Source organism: Protopterus annectens, chromosome 3.part1, assembly GCF_019279795.1.
Source record: "Protopterus annectens isolate FY-2018-M chromosome 3.part1, PAN1.0, whole genome shotgun sequence".
Lineage (NCBI taxonomy): Eukaryota > Metazoa > Chordata > Ceratodontiformes > Protopteridae > Protopterus > Protopterus annectens.
In genome coordinates, this window is record NC_056732.1 from 1059702822 (window position 1) to 1059729186 (window position 26365).

At 41.5% G+C, this 26365-nt stretch overlaps 1 protein-coding gene across 1 annotated transcript in view; it reads left to right on the forward strand.

Moving 5' to 3' along the window:
- The window catches only part of ZFAT (zinc finger and AT-hook domain containing), a 1471085-nt gene that overhangs the window by 670273 nt on the left and 774447 nt on the right, over positions 1 to 26365 (forward strand). The window contains exon 8 of the mRNA XM_044067201.1: positions 14133 to 14220. Coding sequence (XP_043923136.1) covers positions 14133 to 14220 — 88 coding nt within the window. The remainder of the gene's footprint in view (positions 1 to 14132; positions 14221 to 26365) is intronic.

Sequence of the window (26365 nt, forward strand, 5' to 3'; positions counted from 1 at the left end):
CATATTGTGGGCACTGCAGAAACTTCAGCCTTATCTCTATGGTAGGAAATTCAGTGTTATGACAGATCACAACACCCTAATATGGTTAAACAGTGCCAGCCAGCAAAATGCCAACTTGCTAAGATGGAACCTAGGGTTGCAAGCATATGATATGTCAGTGCAGCACCGCAGTGGGGTTTGCAATGCCAATGCAGATGGGCTCTCTAGACAGGGAATGGGGTGAGGTACACTCAGATAGCCCTAACCTTCTCAAGAGGCATTTCTCAAGGGTCACTTGAAAAACTAGCTTGAGTTCTCCAGGGGGGAGAAATTTGAAGACTGGTAGAGAAGGGTGAAGGCTGCCAGCCTAGACAGATAGAATTTTGCAGATAATTCTGTTATTTGTCAATATGAGTGTAAACTACAGGCTTGTTGTCTTAAATGTAAAGAAATACTGTTACATGTGGAACTGGAAATAAATGTGACAACAGTGCACTCTACTGACCAAAGTAAAGCATGTGGTGACCCTTTGAAGTAGCAGTGGTGCTGAAAAGTCTAGATGAAGAAATTCTTTCTGTTGTTTTAACCAAGAGTTAAATTGCTCGGTTTAAACATGCAAATGTATTTTTTATTGCTCTATTCCTGACCAGCTGCAAGATAACAAAACGGAGATGCTAAGAATGTAAATGCAGTTAATGTGTAGCCTGGGAACACCAGGAAAGATGATGTAATGTTTATCAGAACTGCAATAGCAATTTAAAAAGAGAGAATCAGAAGGCATTAAGCATTTTCAGCACTGCCTCTTGCTGACATGTAAGTTACCTTGTGTTTTAGAAATATCTAGAACTAGAAAGTTTAGACTAAGTGTTTTTCTGTAATGTCAGAACTGTACTACTGATTTATTTTAAGTATTTCTGTGTGATCTCTGAACTCTCGACTAGCACTGACTGTGTAGTAGAAAGTATTGTCTTGTGGTTTTAATTATTTATTATTAAATATTTTAAAACCTTTTAACTGTGGTTGGTTTTGTGTAGAGATAAGTTAAGCTATCCTGTACCAAGTCACTCTAATAAGCCTTGAAACTGTTTAGTCACATCTACCAATTGGATAATAATATTGCACAGTAATAATTGGACACCCTTTTAAGGGCCTTTGAGTAGCTGATAAATATTAGCTGGGTGGTGGCAGTGATTACTACCGTATAGTCTGTGTAAAAGGGGCACAGCTGGAGAACCTGTGCCAGCCTTCCCCAGAAGTGTCTGTGTGGTTGTATAAACTCTTATCTCAAAGTGTGTATGTGTCAGCTACTTGGGCAGGGACACAAATCACTGGGTGGACAGAGAGGGTTCTGGAGATTTTAGCTTGCCCAGCTAGGCTGAAATCTGGACCCTATAGCTGTGCCAGTGGGGAGTCTTATTGGGGACCTGGGGTGCAAGGGGGCGACCGGCCCCAGACTGACTGTGATCTCTGTGTGCTCTTAAGGGAAATTGCACTTTACTGTGTGTATTTGCTATCCTTTTCTCATATATGAGATGCCCTCTCTGGTGTTAGTGGTGAGGACTGAGGCTCCTTGATTGCTGGGCCAGGGCACAGGCATCACACACTTTTTGTGACGAAAGCTGAAGAGCTCTTTCTTGTCTAACAGTGGTGAGAATGATGACATTAAAGAGATGGTAGAGGCTGGTGTCAGTTTTATGGATAACTGATTGTCTGATGTCATTTTCATTCATTCCTCAACTGATGGGTATCAGATCCAACCTTCGATCCGGCTCAGCTGCTTTCACTACATTCAGGGACCCAACTCTTGAGTACCTCCTTTATCCATTATGCCCCACCAACCTAACATACCTCAGATCTCTTTTGCTGCCTTATTGCTGAGATGCAGATCTCCTACTCAAGCTTTTGGGTGAATTTGCAATATCAAAAAGTTGTAAGTTTACTCCTTTTAATCAATATATAACTTGCTTTCACTCTCTCCCTTACTTCTGAATAGTTTTTGAGTTCTGCCCATCAGGAACTTCTTTTCCTACCTTATTATTGTTTGGGTGCCCGACGTTGTACCATTGTTGGTACTGTACTTTTGCTTTTTTTCCCTAAAATCTTATTTTTTTCCTCTAGAGGGTATTTATTGGATCCTACTTCATCAAAGCCTAGGTTACCCCAGATCCAATCACCAAGATTTTTACCAGAGCTGAACTCCCCTCAGCTTCACTCACCTTTTCTTCAGGAGTCTCCGAAGAGACATTCCAGGCCACCATCCACCAGCTCCTTTATTAGGTCCTTCAGAAGCTTGTCTGACGCAGAGGTGGCTAGGATAATGAGGAAGTTCCTCAGAGCCAGATGGGAATAATCCCAGCTTCATCTCCCATCGGACCATTGAGCCTGCCCTTACCTGACCTAATAATCATATCTTCTTCTCCAATCCATCTGTGGTTTCAGAGTCTTCAGATCTGAGTTCCTCGAGGGTGTCCTCATCGTATCCAAAGACAGGTTGGTGTCCTCCAATTTTACTGTTGCAGTATTCTTTACAATAGAGATCCCCTGGCAAAGGCAGCCCCATGTCTTGCCAGTGTACCAAAGTCTTTAGGTTGCTTTAAGGGATGCCGTACATCACATGTATGCTCCTTTCATAAGATAGGGCATAAAGGTGACGTCCAGACATACCATCCTCAGAACCTTTTTGCTACTAGTCTGAACACCATCTCTTGATCATCGATCTGAATGCCTGTTCTGTTGCTGGTTAACCAAGCCATTTCATATTAGTGCCCTGTTGGGGTTTTTCAAACTTATCTTTTTCTTTTTGTATTGTTGTTTGTGGGGTTTCATGTCATCCAAGAAGGGTAAATGCCAGTGTGAGAGACAGATTCCCCATAAAGACCTTCACAAGCAGTGCTTATTTTGTCTTGGCGCTTCGCATGACCTTATGTCCTGTTTATTTTATCACGTCTTTGTTCCCAAGACTCTCTGTAGTTTGCTTTCTTCGTTGGCCTTGTATTTGGATGATAAATATCCTTTAGCTAAAGACATGATGGAAGAAACTTCCTGCTCCAGTGGACAGCCATCTGTGAAGAAGGCCAAGAAAGCTAGGTCTGATTCGTCTACTGTGCAGCCTCTGTCGGATGTCTCTCCTGAGGCAAGTGAAAGCCCAGAGATTCACCTGGCTCCACCGTTGGGTTCTTCTGAAGTAACCATTTTGGAGGCTGGCATGCATCTGTCCTTTTGCATGTCCTTGGTGGCCTTGCAGACGTCCGCTTCTGACATTCAGGGGGAACCACAGCTGATTATTTCTGAGGGGCCTAGGGGTGTTTCTTAGATATTGGTCAGTGAGGAAGTGCCAGCTGCTATAAACTGAATGCTGTCAAGGGTCGGAGCCTTCAAAGTTTTATAAGGTGGAAGTCCCCTTGAAGAAAAAACAAAAGACTAAGCATATTTCTCTAGCTTCTAAGAACCAGGAAAGTGAATGGCAGAATTTTACTCAGGGGTGGTTTAATGCTTTGATGTCTTTGAAACCTCCTCATGGGGTCTCTGTTCTAGCCCCCCTTGGTTTCTACTCCCCCTAAAAGACCCAGGGAGCAAGATTCCACTGAGGGGGAGGTGGATTCAGATGAGAAATCCCTTGTTTATTCATCTCAGATTCCCTCTTCTTTAGACTATGGGTCTGAGGAATAGGAATCTACTAGTCCTGACACTCCTTTTGAGAAATTTTTTTGAGGACACAATCCCAAGAATTATGGAGTTTTGTAAATGGGATTGGGCCCAGGTTTCTGAGGTACAAAGAGGTATTATGTGCTCCTGCAAATGCACTCTCCTAGACCTTCTGCTGTTCCTCCTGTTTTGACTGCTTTGTTGGATGCCTTTCTACTGCATCTAAGGCTCTTGATTGTCAGCCCCCTGCCCCCAAGAAACGTGGTTTTATAGGGTGCCTGAGTACTGTAAATTTCTATGTACATGCCCTTCTGCTGACCCTTCTCTGGTGTCTGTGGCTTCTGACAAACCATCCCAGTTGCTATCTTCTATTAGTTGCGTCCTTCTGATAAAGGCAGCAGAACTATGGAAAGGCTTGGTAAGAAGGTTTATACCTCTGCTACCTTAGCTTTTAGGGCTGTCAATTATCAAACCCATATGTCCAGGTACATTTTGGCTCTTCTTTCCCAGGCTTGTCAGGTCATTTCTGATCGCCCAGACTTCTGCTCTTTCTCTGTTAGTGAATTTGTCCCAGGTGTCTCGCCATTCCGTTAAGTGTAGTTATGATGCAGATGCTTCTTGTAGGGCTGCTGCCTTTGGTTCTGTGATGAGGAGATATTCCTGGCTTTGGCTTCAACCTTTCCCTGATGATGTTAAGATTAAGTTGTTTGCCTGATGATATTAAGATTAAGTTGATGAACGCTCCTCTGTACAACAAACACTTGTTTTGTAGCTGCTGCTGATTTGTTTAATTCTCTTCAGGATAAGGGCAAGGCCTTGCAGGAACTTAAACATGTTTTTGTTTCTTCTGTGCCCACATTTCAGAGAAATTACCCCAATAAGCAAGCCTGTGTTCATAGGCAGTGTCACCCTCCCCCCATGAGTAACAAGGGTGGGAAGTGGACTCTTTCTGCTAAAGATACCCAAACTTCTATACCACAGAATTCTCCTTTTCCTGACAAACCAGGTGCTGTCTGACTATCCTATTCTTCTCACCCACATTCCTGTTTCTCTTCATCTTTCCCTTTCTCTTCCAGTTTGTTTAAAGATTACTCAGGATTCCCGGGTTCTGTCCATTATCCACTTAGGGTATTTTTTGGTCTGGAAATCTCTTCCCCATATTATGGGAATTCCTCAGCTCCCTCAGGAACAGTTGCCTTTCTTTCGAGGGGTGCTTTGGGATCTCTTGACTCACAGAACTATTCGAGAAGTCCCAGTTTCCCAGAGGGGAAGAGGTTTTACTCCAGAATGTTTTTGGTGCCCAATAAAGAGGGCACTTGGAGACCTGTTCTGGACCTCTCTCATCTAAACACTTTTCTGAAGGTCAATGAACTCGAGCACACAGTATTGTTAAAAAACTTAAACAAGTAAACTAAACCACTTCAATACAAAAATAAATTCACCACTGTGAGTACATAGTCCAAATAAAGAACAGGAGTCAGATTAGCGCTTTCATTCCTTTACTGTTGGAACTTCTTCAGAAACGACCTCCTGTTTCAGGCATCCTCTCCAGAGAAGTTCTTGCAAAATCTTAATTTTGAAGTCTTCCTTCTGCAGAGCCTGGGGTTCACTATAACTTTCAAAAATTCCTTTCTGACTCCTCAAGATCATGTCTTTCTGGAGTGCAGGATCCAGATTGTTCATATGCTGGCATCCCTGCCTACTCCCAAGGCCCTAACTCTGATTTTGTTTTTTCAATCCCTTCTTCCTCTGACCTCAGTAACAGCAAGAGAATTTCTGAGAGCTGTGGGGTTCATGGCTTCCACCATTCCTATGCTCCATTTTGCCAAGCTCCACATGAGAAATCTTCAGTGGTTTCTAAACTCAGTTTGACTTCAGCATTCCCATCCCCTCAATTTTTTAGTTCCTCTTTCCATGTTTGAAGCAGGAACTTTAGTGGTGGATTCAGCAGTTAATTCTCAATCCAGGGCTCTCTTTAACCCCTTCCCTCTCAGGAGCTGTTCACAGATGCTTCAGACATGGGATAGGGAGCAGCTTTTGGCTCCCTAAAGGCGCAGGGAGTTTGGTTGCCTCATCAACAGAAAAACCACATCAATGTCAAGGAGATGAGAGCACTTCGGCTGGCTTTTCATGCCTTACATCCTCTTTTCTTCCCAGGAGCAAGGTGTTTACATGTCAACAAACAGGGAAGAACAAGTATCAAGTGACTCTTCAGGCAGTTTACATTCCTTCAGGTCAAAACATTGTGGCAGACTCTCTAAGCAGGTATGTAATTCAATCCCAAAAATGGATGCTTCACAGGGATGTGTTTCTAGATATTGTCCACCAGTAGGGTACTCTTCAAATGGATCTTTTTGCCTCCCCTCTCAACAGACAACTTCTTCTATTTTGTGCCAGAGTCCCAGGTCCTCTGGTTTGGAAGGTGGGCAACCTGTCTTTTTCTTGGAAGGGGATGTTTCTTTATGCTCTCCCCCATCTTATTCTCATTCCAAAAGTGCTGTTCAGAATATAACAGGATGCTCCCAAAATCTTGTTGGTGAATCCCTTTTGGCCGGGACAGCATTGGTCCCCTCTTCTTCTGCATTTAGCCCAGAGCAGTCATCACAAGTTACCTCACATGGTGGACTACTCATACAAGACAAGGGATCTCTCATCCACCCACCTCTCCACTCTTCAGATGACATTGTGGGTGATAGGATTTTGATTCCACATAGACACCTTGTTTCGAAGGATGTGCTTAGGGTCCTGCAGGAGGCTAGGAAACCCACAACTAGGAAATCCTACTTATTCAAATGCAAGAAGTTTTCTATTTGGTGTCTTTCTCATAACCTGGATCCACATTATTTGGATGTTCCATGGGTTCTCTCATATCTGTGTGAACTTCTCAATGCTGGGTTGGCTTATTCTATTGTTAAGGCCAACTTATTAGCTATTTCTGTTTGTCTGCCTTTATCATTTCATTTAGCTTCTAGATTTGAAGCTAAACAGTTCCTTAAAGGCACTAGTCATATTAGGCCTCCCAGGAAGCCTGTTCCTTTTCCCTGGGATCTTAATTTTAATTTAGAAAAATTGACCCAGGCTCCTTTTGAGCCTACAGCTACAGCTTCCTTGCAGCATTGCTTTTGGAAGACTGTACTTCTATTAGCCCTTTCTTCTGCCAAATGGGTGTCTGGGTTTCAGGCCTTTATGGCTTGTCCTCCTTTTTTGGCATTTCATAAGGATAGGGTGTCCCTTCATACTAATCCTTCTTTTATGCCCAAGGTGGTGAATGAGTTGCCCCTTAATCAGTCTATTAATTTGCCCACTTTTTCCTTTCAATGCAATCTGCCAGTGAGAAGGTGTTGCACACACTGGATGTGCATAGACAACTCAGATTTTATTTATATAAGGCTATGGCTTTTCGTAAATCTGATCAGTTTTTGTTTCTTTTCATCCTAGGTCTTTAGGACAGGCTGTGTCCAAGCAAACTGTTTCTTCTTTGACTTCTAAAGTCATCTGTTTTTGTTATTCCTTTCATGGTAAGAGACTTCCTTATTCTGTTAAGACTCATTCTGCTAGAGCTGTGGCTTATTCTGGTGCTTTTTACAAAGGTTTGGATACCAACTCTGTTCTTGAGGCAGCTACTTGGACTTCTGTTCATACATTTACCAAGGACTACAGGGTGGATGTGATTTCCAGAACTAGAACTGGCTTTGCCAGAGCCATTCTCCATGGTTTTAGAGGGCTCTGCTGGTCCAGCCTCCTCCCTTTCTTCTTCACAAGCTTTTACACTTTCCCTATTGTAAAGAGTACTCCAACAGTGAAATGGAAGGACACAGTACAGTTGTGTAAGATCTTACCATAACAGTAGATGTCCTTCTCTTCACTGTTGCAGCATTCACTACCTCCCTTCTCCCCTAGTTCTTTTCCCTTCTGGATGTACTGATTACCTCTTTTTTTCCTTGGACTGGTGTTCCTACTGGGGCTCTCACTTCTGAGGATGGTACATCTGGACATCACTTTTATGCCCTACATTATACAAGGAGCATACATGTGATGTACAACATACCTTAAAGCAACCTAAAGGCTTTGGTATACTGGCCGGATGTCTAGCTGCCCTTGGCAGGGGATTCCTATTGTAAGGACTACTGCAACTGTGAAGAGAAGGGTATATATCGTTATGGTAAGATTTTACACAACTGTACTTTCCTCAACTCCAACCATGTTCCTAAGTCATCTGGCTCTGATGCTTTTGGAGCAGGAGGGCTCTTGGTGCCAAAGCTTTGGCACTGGCTGTGGGGGCTGGGATTGGCTCCAAAGTTATCAGAGCCATCCTTTCCTGTAGGCACTTTGACACTGGACAGCTTGGGTCCGATTCCCTTCTCAAGATGGGGATCTGGAGGAGTTCAGGGCTCAACTTGGCTCTGGTGATGCCAACTTCTGCTTCTCCTAGATCCTCTGCCATTTTAGGTAGTGGAAAGGGCTTTCTCTCTGTGTAAAGAAAAAAAGGACATCCCTGCCCCCTTGGATCCTGTTTCTCTTCTACCATCATGTTTGAGGTCTGAGCCTCTTTCCCACCAGGAGAGCCTGCCAAAATGAGCCTTGAGCCAGTCCCTATGGACTCCTCTGTCACTTCTGATACCTCAACACACCATCCCATTGAGGAGGTTCCTAGGAAGAGAATGTGTAAGAGGAGACTCTTGGGTTCCCATCAGGAATCTCTTGCTAAGGACATTGATTTCATTAAGGGGAAGGATCCCCCAGCTCTCCACCTGAAGATGTCACTTTGGAGAAATACCGCAACTTTTGAAGCAAAAAGATGGATTGCCTTCTGATCCTCCTTGCCAGGAGGAGTTGGTGTTCCTGGATGACTTTCGGGTCTGGCCCAGCTACATCTTGGTTGACTCCGGCTGATGAACTGATAGAGCTTATCTTAAGCCACACATGGAAGGAACAGGATACTTTGGAGCCAATTTCCAAGTGACCAGATGGGTTTTTAACCCACCCTCAGGATAGAGCACACTAGAGCAAGGGGTTCCCAGTAGATGCCATGGTTGTAGCAGCAGCCACCAAGAAAGAGCTTGCAGAGTAGATCTAACCATCCCCCTAACAGGGAGTCTAGGGCTTTGGATAGATTTGGAAAGCAAGTCTACACCTCATAAAACTTTGCCCTGTGGTCATTGATTTATTTAGCACACTTTACCAGGTTGCAAAAAGATTTGACAAAGGAGTTTTCCAAATCTCTTTCCAGATCCATGTCTGTGAAGAACCACAATAGGATTTCTTCACAACTGACCACCCTTCGGTTTGTCTAATGTGTTCATGATGTTGATTTCCTATGTTACATAGGGTACCTAAGGGGTGGTAGGTTCGGACATAGCTGTCAGGAGACATGGATTGATGGAATTGTGCGATTTTGAAGAGCCCTTCAAGTCTTTGTTCATTAATACTTCGTTTGATGGATTATATCTGTTTGGACCAAAGCTGAAAAAAACATTCCTCAAAAGTGAGCAGAAAGGAAAGACCTTGTCTGCCATTGGGATCTGTTTCTGTACTCCTCAGAGATCCTTTTCACAAAATCAGTGAGGAGGTAGGAAAATGAGGTTTCTTAATTTATTCAAGATTCTTTTTAATGCCAAAAAAGAGAGGGACTTGAGACCCATTTTGGATCTCAGCAAATTCAATCAGTACATAAAATATTCAAAGTTCCAGATGGTCACATTTCAGTCCATTTTGCCCCTTTGGTGAAAGAACGATTGGTTATGCTCAGTAGATCTTCAGGATGCTTACTTTCACATCAAAATGAACAGGCACTCCAGAAGATATCGATGCTTCTAGCTGGAAGACCATCATAATCAGTTCAGAGCACTGTCCTTTAGTTTCAGCACAGCCCCCAGGGTGTTTACTAAATGTATGGTAGTGGTAGCAGCTCACCTGAGACTGCTAGGATTCCTGGTGATTCCGTATCTAGACAACTGACTGCTAACTGCTCTGACCAGGCATCTACTCCTATAAGCAAGGGACTACCTGCTCCAGTTGTGTCACCATCTGGGCATCTTAGTAAACTACAGCAAGTCACAGCTCACTCCTACACAAAACCTGGAGTTCATAGGTGCTCATCTAGATGTACTCTGATAGTGTCTCTTTTTCCAACAAGAGTACAAAACCCTCAGATCCACGTAAAGGAAGTGATTGCACATTCCATTCCTCCATCATAACTAATCTTGCAAGCCTTAGAGTCCATGGCAGCAGCAATACCTGTAGTTCCATTGGCTAGATATCATATGCAGATTCTAGAGTGGACCCTGTCAGTTCTGTAGTCCATTATTCAACAGCCCTTGTACACTCCGGTCAGGATTACACAAGTTTGCAAGGAATGCCTGATTTGGTGGATCCATTCAGATGAAATTTCTCAGGCCATCCTTTTGTTTTACCTCTCCTAGTAGCCACAGTGACCATGGATGCCTCACATCTGGGTTGGAGTGGGGTACATTTTTTGGAAAGGACAGTCCAAGGTATATCATCCTCTCAAGAGGCCAGTTCATATATCAATGTACTGGAGATGAGAACTGTCCAACTAGCATTGTAGGCCTTTCAAGATACTGTCCCCCCCCAGGACAACTGTGATCCACTCAGACAATGTCTCTTTTCTGATACCTTAGCAAATAAGGGGGATCTAGGTCTTATCCTCTTTGTCATGAGAAAATGAAAGTGTGGCAATGGGTGATCTCTTCCAGTTGATTTCTCACTGGATTTCCCTTTTTTAATTTTTCCAAGCATTTTGGGTTTCTAATACCATGATGGGAATGGACCCCATTCCTAAGTCAAAGTACGATTAAAGTTCATGAAATTAGTATTGTTTCAGTCTTTGATGTCAGCCAGAAGTGCCCTTCGCAGTAGCACCCACAATGTACCCAGTAATTACTTCTGCAATTCATATGAAGCTACATGTATCAGTAACATATCTACGATTGTACGTACGATTGAAAATTCTTTTTTACAAGACCCATTGCTCCTATTACTATTGTAACTATCTGGGTATCCTCCTTCCCTTTTTTAATTTCCCTAAATCTTTTGGGTTTCTAATACCATGACAGGAATGGACCCCATTCCTAAGTCAAAGTACGATTAAAGTTCATGAAATTAGTATTGTTTCAGTCTTTGATGTCACCCAGAAGTGCTCTTCGCAGCACCTGCAATGTGCCTAGTAATGACTCCTCCTACAATTCATACGGGGTTGCATCTATTGGTAACATATATAAATACGATTGTAGACCCTTTTTTTATAAGACCCATTGCTCCTGCTACTGTTCAGACTGTCTGGGTATCTTTCTTCCACATTGCTCTTGTTTCTGTCTGCAGATCCTGATATTTTATGACTTTTCTCTCTCTCTCTACACAAGGCACTGTAGTCACTTGGTGTGGCAATTTCATTGATCATTGCTACTTTTAGTCTTCTTTTCGTGGGCCACTATATCCAATTTTCTAGCATCTATCTTTTGAACTGTTGGTAATGGGTGACCCCATGTGATGTAAACTTCATCATTTTCTATGATGCTTTGTGGCTCGTTTCCAGTGTTGTTCAGCCACTTCAATACCACAATGTTTGCACAATCCCCAATGCAACAGTCTTGCCAGATTCTTATGCCTTTCAGTATACAGTCCTTCTGCCATTAATATGTCACAACCAGCAAGGAGGTGTGCGACTGTTTCCAATTCTGTTTTACAAAACTTACATTTATCTGTTTCTTCCACATGTTCAATGGACGTTGTAAACAGTGTGTACGTAGCCCACTATCCTGAGCCACCAATATTAACCTTTCATCTCTTGGTTTAATTTCCCTTTCCTTAACCATTCTTGCATTCGTTCATTCCTGATTAACATGAGGTTCTTCCAGAAGTTTTCTATACTTGCAACTATATTTATATATTTTCCACATTTCTTGCTTTCTCATCTGGTCCTTCACCTTATATTCTTTCTTTTGTTTTTTGGCACATTCACTTGCTTCCTGATGTTTATATATTTCTGGTTTGATTTCCATCATGCTTGATGCAGATATACTTCTGCTAGACTAAGCAGGGAAGCCATCTTAGATTTATTCTCCTCATGCTTCAAAACTTTCACTATGTTTGGGTCATGTGAGGTCAGCAGATATGTGTGGAGTCCCATGACTGCAGATCTATACATGTAATCAGTTTCAAGGAGCCCCATCCCTCCTTCAGAATGGGGAATATATAATCTTGGTATGCACTGATTTTTATAAATCATTTGTTGACCATAAAACATCCTTCTTAGTTTTCCTATCTAATATATCCAACACGTTTTGGAGCCAGTCAGTCACTCCAGAACTGTAAGTTAGGACAAGAAGAGCAAATTGGTTTATAGCTTGGATTTTGTTCCCAGATGTCAATGCTGTTTTCAGGATTAATTTAAGTCTTCTAAAGTATTCCTTACTAAGTTTTATTTGCATTTGTTCATATTTTATTGTTGATCCTTCATCAATTCCCAAATATTTATACACTCCCTCTTGCTCAAGTTATCACATTCTTGTTCCAGACTGATGTTTTCTTGGTGTTTCAGTTTTTGTGCTTTAAAGGTTGCTTTTGCACATTTATCAAGACTAAATGACATTCTTATATCATCTGAAAATTGTTGACAACCTGCGGTTATACGTTCAGTTCCTCATCTGATGAGCTATACAGTTTTAAATCATTGACAAAGAGAAGATGAGAAGTCTTTTACACTGTTGTTTTCTAGGAGCCAAATTATAGTCATGGCCTAAGTTGTTAAGTAGACTGCTTAATGGGTTAAGGGAAAGACAGAATAACAGCGGTGACAGAGAGTCACCATGGAATATTCCCCTTTGAATTTTTATCCCTGGGATAATAATTTGCCCTTTATCATGGCTTAATTGCAAAGTGGTCTGCCACTGTATCATGGTCAATGTAATGTAGTCAGTCAGTGCAGGGTGTATCTTATACATTTTTAAGCACTCTTTTATCCATTAATGTGGGATACTGACAAATGCTTTTTGTAGTCAATACATACCATACTTAGATTCTTCCCCTTTTCCAGTGCTCCACTATGACTTTATTTAACAACAAATGATCCTTTGTTCCATATGACTTTGTTTTATTGCCCTTTTATTTTACTGCCACAATTGAGTTTTCTTCTAAATGACTATAAACTCTGTCAGCATCAATTCCAGTGTATAGCTTTTACATAGTCAGAAGGCAAGTTATTGGTCTATAGTTTTTAGAGTAGCTTGTCGGTTCACTCTTATGTAGTAGCATTGCTTTTCTTTTCCTGTTAACCAGGTTGGTGTCTATTTGGGTGCACATATAAATAGTTTTAACTCGTACCTAAATCTTTGTGCAAAGATGTTAATACTTTTAACCAGACGTTAGGTACTGCATCTGGGCCTGAAGTTTTCCAGTTGGAGGCTTTTCTTAACTTTGTTTCAGTTTCTCTGGTTACTCCATCCCATTTCATATCCTGTACCTTTAAACCTCTTTTTTTTTTCTTTTACTTCTTCTGTCCATTTAGCATCTTTATGTTCTACAGGATCTTCATAGAAAGCAAGATGTTATAAATTATCATGCAATGGAAAACGGGATGTTGCTGATATAAAAAGAAGATAAAAGTCTGTTTATGGCTTAAGGAGTGGAGGCGCTGAGTCAGTTTATTGCCTGTGTAATATTTAATTATGGTTTCTTGCATAATTGATGAGATGCAAATACTATTTTTGCAGTATATATTTATTATAATAAAGTTCTTCTACTCTTTTCTTGTAAATGCTGTGGGATCTTTAATATCCACTTAAGGTACCACCAAATGGGGCAAATGGCAGCTCTGTTTGACATCTCTTCTAAAGGACAATACACTCAGGAATACTCCCCCCGTAATGCATTGCAGTTCCAGTATTTGAAAATTAATCTAAGCATCTTGGAGTGGGAATAGAACCTATAGTCTTTTAATCTTCCAGTGCCAAAGATACACGTGCTACCTTTTGAAACACTGACAGTGTCATGTTTTATTAGGTACTGTAGTGAACTCCACATGCAAATACTGAAGAACATTGCTGTTTATTTAAACTACTCTTAAACTGATTTATGTAACTTGGTGTATTTTCAAATCCCATTGTTTTAATAAGAAGCCTTATATGAGGAGTGTTGCACTAATCTTTAACTATGTTCTGCTGGTTGTCTTTTCCCCTTTCCCACTGTATGTAAAACAAAGCAGTATGCCATTAATATTTTCATTCCTGTATTTTATGGAGGTTGGTTAATGCAATATATGTAAAGAAAATATTTTAATGTTATAAAATATGCCATAGAATTTATTAAAGCATTCAGAAATGTAGTAAACTCACCTGAATTGTATTGTGTGTTTGGAACACTGTCCAAATCATGTACAACTTACAGATTTGATATAGAATGTTTCTTTATTCCAGTAAATAAAAAGCTCGCTATATTTTATACATGGTTATAATTGATGAAATATGATATCTGGAAATGCTTCTTTTTAGGATGGCAGAAGCTATGTATGTCCTGTGTGTGGGAAATCATTTTCAGAAGCACGACTGATAAAAGCACATATCAAGGCATACCACCCTGGTAAGATGATGGCTTCATGTCTTAGAAAAAAAAGGTTGTCAATTAAGAACTTTTATCTCATGATCCACTTAATTTGTTGTTTGACATCAGAGTGCATTTGTGATGTTATATCATCATTAAAATATAAAACTGCCTTCTCTCAGTACTTGCCTTATGTCATACTACAGCTACATGTTTTGATGCTGAGTGTTACAAAAATGAGGTAAAAAGCTGAAAATGTAAATTTCAGAATAAAATAAATGTTTTACAAATCTTTCTAAAAACATGAATATTTTAAACAATACAGTAATATATAATTTATGCAAGGCAGTAAGTGAAAGATATACAGCATTTTAGTAGCTCTTCTTGGTATATATATTATGAAATAACTACTGACCCTGGAAACTATTACGCCATTAACTTGACAAGTCTGATCTGTAAAGATATGGAGTGTATTATTATGAATCTCATAAACAAAGACATAAGCAATCTCCAAGCACTTGACCCCAACCAGTTCGGATTCGTCAAGGGCAGATCTTGCCTGTTGAACCTGGGTGACTTTTTTGAGACTGTCACCAAGGCCCTGGATGAGGGAAAGTCCGTGCGTACAGGTTACCTTAACTTGGCCAAGGCCTTTGACACAATCCCCCACTTGCGCATCATCAAAAAGTTAATAAAACTTGGTGTAAATCCCTATCTCATCAGGTGGGCGGCCAACTAGCTCACCGACAGGACCGTCAAAGTCAAAATAGGCACCTCCACCTCCGATAGCAGACCTGTCACTAGTGGAATTCCCTAGGGATCTGTCCTGGGACCCCTACTGTTTAGCATCTATTTCTCAGAGGTCCAGGCATAGACAATAGGCCTGTGGCTGACCAAGTTTGTGGACAACTGTAAGTTGGATGCTTTCATTGACTCCTCATATGATGTTAACATACTGCAAGAGGGTCTCACAGCAACTAATGGCTGGTGCCAAAGTCATGGCCTCAAGCTAAATACAAAAAATGTGTCATCATATCATTCAGCAAAAACATGAACCCTGCTGATTACCACATCAACGGCAACTCCCTAAGCACACAACCTGTGGTGAGATACCTGGGATAACAACCTCACATTTGACCATCATATAGTGGCAGTGGTCAGAAAAGCCTTTTACTTGGTTCATCTCATAAGTAAAGGGATTGCATCCAGAAAAAAGGAGGTTTCACCTCTCTATGCTCCTCCCTCATTAGACCAATAATTGAGTATAATGCCTCGTTTGGGATGTACCTCTCCAAATATCTGCATCAACTGGAAAGGCCACTGAAATACCTCACAAACAGAATCCATGGCCTCCAACACCTGTCCTATGCAGACAGGTTCAAATCACTATCACTCTACTCGGTATGGTACAGATTGCTCAGGGGTGATCTGTGTCTCACATACAAGGAATTCTCAGACCATGCCCTTCTAGAGATGCTCCATATCTGTAAGTCTTAACTCCTCATGCACTACTCACTCAAAAGGCCTGAATCTAATATGCAACATCAACAAAACCTGCTGGAGAACAGGTTTGTCTCTCAGAGGCTGCCCTGTCTGTGGAATAGACTACCCATACACATCAAATGGAACACCTTGCTGGCCTTCTTCAAACGCAACCTTTTTGAGTGGATGGGAAATCACAAATTTGTCCTATGGGTTCCACCTGTGTCCCTTATTGACGGGGTTGACAGGTTCTGACTGAGGTTTCTTTGGGGTTAAAGTCTTGGCTAGGCTTGTAAGAACTCCAGGGCCATTAGCCTAGTAACCTCCTATGATATTACAACATGAAATAATTGCTTCCCTCCACCTCTATCATTCCCACAGACAAGAACAGTAAGACAACTGAGCACATTGGTAAAAAAGTTTACACATCTGCTACTTTGGCCTTTAGGGCACTAAATTACCAAACACATATGTCCAAGTATGCCCTGGCCCTTTTGGCTGAGGTCATTAAACTTTGACTGACCTCCCTGACTCACCTGCCAAGGCTCAAATATCTATCCTCATCTCATTGTCTTCCCAAGTCACAAGACATTCAATTAGATGCAACTATGATGCTGCAGAAGCCCCTGTCAGATCTGCAGCTTCTGCCTCAGTCCTAGAAGGTACTCATGGTTAAGACTACAGGCCTTACCAGATGATATTAGGGCCAAACTCCTGGATGCTCCTCTAGATAACGCTTCCTTTTTTGGGGCGGAAGTGGCTGAGCTATTCAAGACCCTTCAACAAAAGGGGAACGAACTCCAGGACCTCAAACACTTGTTCATCTCCCCATCCCCAAATTTCATTGAAACTACCCCACCAAAACCTGGTTCATTAGAAAGCACTCTGCTCCAACCCCCTCCCCCATTACAGGAGCAGAAGGCGCACAAGGAAGCAGTAGACTCCTTCCAAGCCTGCTCAGACTCTTGCTCACAAACCTCGGTTTCAAGACAGCGCAGGTAGTCTGTGACTACTTGCCTTTGCTGTACATAATCCCCTAAACTCCATTCCCCTGTCCCTTAGGCTCTGTTACTGTCTCCCAGCTTAGCGAAGCATTACCACAGACAAGTGGGTCTTGTCCATTATAGAAAAGGGTTATTTCATGATCTGGATAATCCTTCATTCTTAGAGAGGCATCCCACAGCCCCCAAAGTCCAGCTTCCTCTGTTTCAGCCAGTCATAGACTCCCTCCTTTCTCAAGAAGTCATGCGACTCTTTTCCCATGGCAGAAGAGGGAAAGGGCTTTTAGTCCATACTCTTCCTATTACCAAGGAAGGGTGGACCTTGGAGATCTATCCTGGATCTCTTCCACCTCAACCTTTTCTTACAAATACCCACCTTCCATGTGCTTACTCTACAGACCCTGGCATATTCCTCTGTTAAGACCCACCTCAGGGATTTCTAGCCACCTTGGACATAAAGGATGGCCTACCTGCTCATTTCTGTAAGGCCCAACTACAGGAAATATGTACATTTTTCTGTGGTTTCCTCACATTTTAAGTTCTCTGCCTTGCCCTTTGGATTCTCTACAGCTCCAAGGGTATTCACCTTGTGTCTGGCTCCAGTTAATTCAGCATCAATTACACCAAGTCCAACCTGAACCCCTCCCAGGACCAAGTTTTCCTGGGGTGCAGAATAAGGACAGATGCCATGACAGCATTCTTTCCACCCCCAAAAGGTGGAAGACCTAAAGCAATACCTGTCTTCTGTCCTTTATGCCACTGCTGTGAAAGCCAGACAGTACCTCAGGTTACTAGGTCATATGGCTTCCAGTATCCCAATGCTGCCATTGGCAAGACTCCACATGAGAAAATTGCAGTGGTACCTGAGGTCAATATGGACCCAACATTCACACCCCTTCGCCTTCAACATTCCCTTTCTTCCCTGCCTGAGGAAGGAGATCCTCTGGTGGTTGGAGCAAATCGCAATCAACCTGGGACTCCCCTTACAACCCCTTCCTCCAGTTCAGGAGATGTACACAGATGCCTCAGATCTGGGCTGGGGAGCTACTTTTGGCAGCCTGAGAGTGCGGGGTACCTGGTCAGACACCTTCAGGTGGGAGCACATCAACATCAGGGAAATGAAAGCAATCTTATTCAGCTTGAGAGCTTTTCTACATATCCTAAAACAAGAACCCCTGAAATTGTTCACAGACAAGTTCTATGGTATGCGAAGAAACAAGGGGGAACAAAATCCTACTTGCTATGCAGACTTGCACTCCAAACCTGGGAACTGGTGGCCCAGCAAGGAGTCTCTCTGCAGGCAGTTTATATCCATTCAGCACAGAACACGCAGGCAGACACCCTGAGCAGGTCCATGTCACAATCCCAGGAATGGATGCTTCACAGGGATGTGTTCCTGGACATTGTCCACAAGTGAAGTACACCACAAATAGATCTGTTTGCCTCCCGTCTGAACAGACAACTACCACTATTTTGCACCAGGGTTCCCAGCCCCCTAGAGAGGGCAATGGACACCTTTTCAGTCTCTTGGAAAGGGATGTTTCTCTATGCATTTCCCCCTTCCCACTCCTTCAAAAGGTTCTACTGAAAATCTAGCGGGACAAACCAAAAATCTTGTTGGTGACTCCATTTTTGCCAAGACAGCATTGGTTCCCCCTCCTTCTGCATTTATCCAGGGGCAATCGTCACAAGTTACCTCACAGAGTGGATCTTCTCACATGGGACAAGGGATTCCTAATCCATCCTCACCTGGAATCTCTGAACCTAACCCAGTGGGTGATAGAATCTTGATCCCTTACAGAGACGTTTACACTGAGGATGGTGCTAACAGTCCTGCAGGAGGCCAGGAAACCGAATACTAGGAGATCTTATTTGTCCAAATAGAAAAGATTCTGCATGTGGTGACTACAGAGAGACAGCTGGACCCACTGCAAGGAGAGATTCCCTTAATGCTGTCCTATTTGTGTGAACTCTTGCAAGCAGGGCTGGCATATTCCTCTGTTAAGACCCAGCTTGCTGCTCTTTTAGCATGTCTGCCTCTTGGCCCTCCTCTTGCATCCCGTCTTCTTGCAAAGTTATTCTTCAAGGGAGTACTGCATCTCAGGCCCCCCAGGAGGCCACTTCCGCCTCAATGGGACCTGAACTACATTTTAGAGAAACGTACGGTTGCTCCCTTTGAACCAGCATCCAAAGCATTCCTGAAACACTGTACTTGGAAGACTGTACCTTTTGTGGCCCTGATATCAGCCAGACGAGTGTCAGAGCTCCAGGCCCTCATGGCAACTCCTCCTTTTTACCTGTTCCGTAAGGATAGAGAGACCCTTAGGACCAATCCATTCGTCATGCCCATGGTGGTCAATGAACCTTAAACCAAGGTATTCACCTGGCCACCTTTTTTCCACATTCCCAGAATGACAGTGAGGGAGGCTTGCATTCCCTTGAAGTTCATAGTTTAGATTTTACCTTGAGAAGACCAAGTCCATTAGGAAATCAGATTAATTATTTGTCTCCTTTCACCCCAGGGCTCTAGGAAAAGTGGTGACAAAACAGACAGTTTCTGCCTAGATTTCCAGGGCTATATAATTTTGCTACACCTACCATGGAAAACCTCTAAATTCAAAAATTAAGGCCCACTCCACTAGAACCATGGCTTCATCTGGAGCCTGCTTTAAAGGCCTGGATACTGCTTCCATTCTTGAGGCAGCTACATAGACATCTGTCCATACCTTCACTAAGCACTACCTACTGGATCATTTCCCCAGGACTAGAGCAGGATTTGCTAGGGCATTCCTACATGGTTTCATAGAAAACAGTTCCATGCCACCCCCTCTTTTTCCCTTTGAACTTTGGCACTCACCCAAGGGTTTGGAATACTACAACATGAGAACAGAAGGACATAGAATAGTTATTTAAAATTTTGCCATTACCATAGATGTCCTTCTCTTCCACGTTGCAGCATTTCTTCCCTTCCTCCTACACCCTTTTTTTCAATTAAAATTATCCCTTCTTGGTTGACACGGGGACTTATACAGCTATCCTGGAACTGGAGTCTGACTGGGGTGTTCAGTTCTGAGGAAAGGTATGTATGTGCAGATGTCACTTTTATGACCCACACTCCCTCAGCTAACATCAGACATCCCACATGCCTAACAGTGACTAGAAGCTTTTGTATACTGGCCAGATGCTCATGTAGCTAGCAGATGATAACCCAAGGGTTTGGAATACTGCAACATGGAAGAGAAGGACATCTATGGTTATGGTAAGATTTTACTCAGTTGTTCTTTATCCAGCCACTGATGACCTTCTGCTAGATTGCCACAACTACTAGTATACCTGCTTTTTTTCATAGCATGTTTCCAAATTTAATGTCTGTTTCCAGCACTGGCAAATGCTTGATCACTACAACCACCATTAAGTCTTCAGTAAAGCTCATTCACACTGTTGTTTTGGTTTTCAAAACACATCCATCAGTTCTTCAACTTAAACAACTCCAAGCAATCTAATATTTGTACTTCATTGCCTTATCTTTCATTTTCATTTGTTGTTCTGTGTGTTCAATCTTTGTCTCCTCTACCTTGTTGATTTTTACCTCCTTGCAATATCTTTCATTTTGATTACTTCTTCTACAGGTTCAGTTTGTTGTATTGTCTCCTCTCATTGTTCCATGTCTCTAATATTTGGCATTCGACGGACCCCAAGGCTAATACATTTAAGCAGAATCTGTATCCTCCATGCCACCCACTTCTGAATGTTTCAAGTATGCAGCAAATAAGCCCAGTCAAGTTCTGAAACTGTCTGGCTGCCCTGCTGATTACTTGCTTTATCTTCAAAATATTGAAATGTAGTTGCACACTCCATTTGATATGGGCTCATGACAACTGATTGACTAGTAGTATACAGAAAAGTAATAATATTGAATGCAAAAAAAATGCCTTGTAGTGGCACATATGTACCATATATGTAAACTGTACCAGAGCACAGCCAATTAAGAAACAATATTATCCCTTATGTTATTGACACTTGTAAGTGATGCTAATATAGTTCCTGTGTAGGAGACAACTCCAGCTATCTATATTTGTAAGGGGAGTAAGTGTATTGCTTTTGACAGTTTAACATTTCAGCATCTTGATGTTTTAACATTGTACATTCAGTATTTTGATTTTCATTATATTGCTTTTCAGTAAACTCAAATATGTCCCTATGATACTTCAAAAACAACTGGGAATGAATTAATTTTACTTTGCTATTTGTTGGCTTTACTTTATAGACTAACCTGAAGAGGCATACTGCTGCAACAAGCACTTTGAGACTTATAGACCAGTTATTGAGTACAGTTCCCAGTTTGGCATATACCTAGCCACACATATCATGTAGCTAAAAATGCCCCAAAGGTTCTTAAAGAAAAAGATTACTGAGAAAGAAAAAAACTGTCAGGACAAATTAGAAGCCCTGTTCCTCATACTTTCTATTGTCTCTTATAGACTCCTGTGTACAGGTCTAGGCCTTGCTTTTTGTGCCACCAAAGATCCCTCACTAAAGGATCAACTAAACCTTCACAGGGCAAATGGCTGCACAAAAACTTGAACAAAGTATTTGATCCAACACAACATATAAATAAAACACATTGGAGAGGTAGGTTCATTACCCACCTGTTGCTCCATCCGTGGAAGAAATTGCTCTTGCATGTTAAGCAGAGTGACCTTCAGAACTCATCTTGATGACTGGTGGGTAGCTGCAACTTCATCCCTGGCCTGATGTGTTTTTCCCTCTGGAAAGTAGGGTCATTGGCCTGTAGGTTTTGTTTGTCAAGATGCACATGTTTTTTTAGACTTTCTTGCCTTATTGTTCCTATGATCCCATATTATTTCATACAAATGTATAATGTGCATCAGTCCCTTTAAATGGATTTTATATGTATGTTTATGCAACAGATGAATTACTGACAATACTAAACATACTTGAACGTGTAAGTGCACGTATTGTACAAGAATACTTTCTTTTGATACACCAAAGCCTGTTTTTTTTTTTTTTTTTAATGGAAAGCAGCTAACACATGACTATTCCAGTTGTCTGGCAACAAAGCACATGACAAGGACTTTTGTAATGATGATAACTTGCTATGATAGCAATGCCTTATAGTTTAGTTATGCCATTAAATATGCTGTGTTTAATTTATAGTTTGTAGTATTTTGCTTTCCTGCCCTGAGTCAAGAAAGTATGTTGCATCTCACTTCCTAAGACAGCTAGTAGTTATGCATAGGCTATAAATTACTTTATATTAATAAACCTTGGTATTATTTCATCTGAAAGTATCAGACTCACTTATATTTATTTCATTTGGGAAATTCTGTAAAAGATCATATGTACTTGCAAAATCATATTTCTATTGTTTTCTTCTGGGAGAGTCAAGCCCCTACATTTCTCTGCAGGGGGAGACCCTATGTACCTCAGCTTGTATGGAACTACCTGTAAAGTCACCATATCTTGGGGAGCAGACAGTCAGCTGCGATCATTTAGAATTCACGTAACTACTCTTCATAAAATCATGTACTTCCCCATTTCATGAGGTTGCATTTGGAGTAAATTAAGAAGAATGGAGCATGAAAACAGAATGTTGGCATGTGAGATTTGTTGTCTATTCCTATATTTTGGCACATAAAATTTGACTTGATGGAGTGCCAGTCTCTGTAAACCCTGGTTTTGGGTTTGCTCTGCTGAAGGGAAGCTATGCCTACACAGAGACTGCACCTAGCACAACTTCATGTGCATTGTATTTGACACATCCAATGCTGTCTAAGTTCTGTGTTTCAACAAGTATTTTTTGTGCCATTTCCAATTATAGGCTTTGCAGTCATTCAGAAAAGCAGTATCATTAGTACATTTTGCCTATATGCAGTTAACTCAAAATAGTCAGGCGTTCCCTCTTATATCAGGCTATATTGCTGCCTTTTGTATGCAAGAAAACTCTTTACTGGGATCATTTTTTTTATTTCAATTTCTTATTTTTATTTATTTATTTTTTTAATTTTAAATTTTTTATAAATATTTTATTTTTTTATTTCCCTGTATCGAGAGATTGGTCAGAAAGACAAAATACAGCACAAGTTTTATTTATTTGTTTTTCCTTGTTTTTTTTTTTTTTTTTACTTGTTAAGTAGATAAGCCCACTGGAAACATGTTTCCCTTTACAGGGTTAACCCAGCAGCACTGTGGAATCGGCTCACAAACCACTTAGAGCCACAGTTTTCTGCAGTAATTGCAGAGTTAATGCAGTCAAAATGAATGTAAGTAGATCATGTTAATATATTTCTTGTGAAAAATTACAAATTCCATATTGAAATGGTTAATACAAAATTGACGTACTAGGGTGCAGATTTGTGAGTGTACTTGAGTTTTATTGACTTACCTGACCAACTCCTGGGTTCTTCTACATTTCTGTAGTGTAGCAGTTCTGTTCTTACCATCCCAACATTTAAAGAAAGTAGAGTCAAGCAGACAGATACTGTTCACCATAAGCTATACCAGCTCCCCATTTGCTCTAGAAATGTGTTTTCACTAGCGTAATTAATAATCATTCTTGAACTTTTGGTTGTCATTTTGCATTTGGAATAGGTTTTCTTTTGCTGGTATGTATGTTCATATTCAATCTTTTATCAGAAACAAATTTTATTGGCAGATAAGAACCCTTTGCATGAGTGTTTTTCCTTTCTTGTAGATGTTCTTCATATTGATCACTTCTGCAGCAGCCTAAGCTACATGTGTTATATACTGTGTAGGATATAACAGCTCACAGTTCCAAAGCTTCAGGGCAGCTTCCATACACCCAAACCATTAGTCAGGTCAAGCTGAGCTGAGTAAAAAGACAGATTTGATTGCCAAAGCCCTTCAGAGCTTTTCTGCTGCCAAAGAGTGCACTCCTCTGTGGACTTTCAAGGATCGACAATCAACTTGCGCTGTTTTTTTGCTGGGCAGATAAGTTCCCATTGGGAAAAATCACCCCCATATTATTTTTAATGTTTAAACTTACTTTCCAGTATGATAAAATACATTTTACGCTACGAATATGTGGTTTTATTGACTGGCAAGCAACTTTGCTGCTTTTATAAATGGGAGTACAAATTTGTGTTTGACAAGTTAAAAGCTGATTTAAACATTCTAAAACCATTTTTATGTGGAGAAACTGTGTTTAAATTACTTTTGGGTGATGGTAAAGCATATTAGAATGCTTTTACTGTGTTTTTATTGGGAAAAGTGAGTGCATGCTACATTTGAAATTTTACCGTCTTGCTGCTTAGTTTCCCCTGGCAAGAGGCAAGATTTTCAGCTTGACCATGGAGCAAACTATTGGTCCTTCTTCCAGACACAAAAAGAAAAAGTTAACTGAACAGTCTTTGCCACCACAGCAGACAGTTTGCCTTTGCCACAGGTGGATAACTCTGCTGTGGCCAAAGCTAGTTCCTCAGACCACTCATCTTTTTCGCCAAATCTCTCTGGTGTTGCCCATACAGCCAGTAAAGCAGGGGGTTAGCCACATCCTGTGCAGCTGTTGTGGTGTGTTCAGTGGGCAAGAGAGAGCCACTTTTGTCAGTGTTGTGAGAAGAGGCAGTAAAGGTTCCCATGCATAACCAGAATGTTATTTATTTATGTATTTAACATTTGTTTAATGGGAAAGTCCAACTGGGACAAATCCCATTTTCAGAGGAGGCTCAGGGAGAAACGCTCCAGATGCATGTCTTTGGAATGTGGGAGGAAACCAGAGCACCCAGAAGAAACCCACGCAAATGCAGGAAGGACATGAAAACTCTGCACAGAAGGCACCCCAGCCAAGAATCAAACTGAGAACCCCTTGCTGTGAGGCAACAGTGCTAAACACTGCATCACTGCTTTGCCCAAAATATGCTACGTGCTCCCCGTCGGGTAATTGAACCCCAGTTTCCCGCGTGACAGGTGGGTATGTTCACCACTATACTAATGAGGAAGACGGTATGCCCATTGCTGGGGACGTTGATGTGGCAACTTCTTGTCCACTCCTGTTCCAAACAGTCAGCCACCAAAAACTCCTTGGACTTTGCTTGGGGTAGCTAGGTCAAGGTGGATAAATGTTCAAGGTATCTGGGACAACAAAGACATATAAACACATACATATAAAAGAGATGGATGGTGCAGCGGTTGCATTGTTGACTCACAGCAAGAGGTTCTCCGGTTCTATTCTTGGCTGGAGTGCCTTCTGTGCAGAGGTTGCATGTCCTCCCTGCTTCCATGTGGGTTTTCTCCAGATGCTCCAGTTTCCTCCCATATTTCAAAGACATGCATTTGGAGCATTTCTCCCTGGGCCTGTGCTGAAAATTGGCTTTGTTCCAAGTTGGACTTTCCCAGTAAACAAATGTAAAATAAATACAAATAGAAGAAATGCTTGCCCTTATTATGGCACTCAATTTTCTAAATCACCTTTGGTCCCCAAGACCACTTCAACTTGCTACAGACAATACCACAGTGATGTGGTACATAAGCAAGGCCTTACCCCTTTGCAGACTAGTCATATTAGCATGGGATATAGCTTTACAGCACAGTCCCTCTCTACAGGCTTCCTACATTCTGTCAGAGCAAAATTGTATGGCAGACAAGTTGAGCAGGACAGAGGCAGACCTTCACAAATGGAAGCTAGATCAGTGTATCTTCCAATATTTAATCCATCTGTAGGGAATTCCTCAGGTATACCTTTTTGCCTCCTCACTGAACAATCAACTGGCAAAATTCTGCTCCAGGACTCCAAGCAAGAACACCTGGAAGATGGATCCTTTCATTTTCCATGGACAGGAATGTTCCTGTATGCTTTTCCACCATTTCCACTGATACCCAGGGTACTTATGAAGCTTTAAAAAGACTCCCCCAGTGATTGTTGTGATGACTTTCTTCTGGCAGAGGCAACAGCAGATGTTATGTAGTCCTATCTCGCCTACATTCTTGCTGGATGGGTTCGGAGCCGATTCTCTGCTCCGACTCGGCTGATAATAAAGCTCGAGAGCTTTTACTGGCTCAAGGCTAACCCCTGTCCCATGGTGCCTCACGGCAATTCCCCAGATCTAGTTTGCCTCAAAAGCTTCGAGGTTGTCTCCTCACTGGCTCTTTGGCTAAATAGAAATTTTTTTGATAAATCGTATTTCTCTTCCCTTTTCTTCACTTTCTACCTTTAATAGTTGTTAGTTATTACTTGTGTGATTGTGGTTGAGAACTTTATACCCTATTCCACCTTTTTAGGATTGTACGGCCCATTTAAATTAGTGGACCGTAGTTGCGCATTTAAATTAGAGGGCCTTTCCTCCCTGACTGCTAGTCCTTCTTCCTTTAATAAAAAAAAAAAAAAAACTTTTTCTTCTCTTCATAACTTTGCTGTTAGTTATAGTTAGTGTTGTTGTTGTTGAAAATTGTTGTTAGCCTTGTTTTCTTGTCAGCATGTCCAAAGAGAAAGACAGAGAACATAAGGAACATCGCCCTTCGGGGTTCAAGAAATGTGATAAGCGTTCACAAAAAATGCCATTGACTGACATTCACACTAGCTGTATGTACTGTCTGGGAGAGGCTCACTTACAAGAGCCCTGTACCTTTTGCCATGCCTTCAGTACTAGGGTTCTTAATGAGAGGAAATGTAAATTGATAGACAGGGGTCTTTTGACTAGTTCTTTCTAGGAACAGCTGGAACT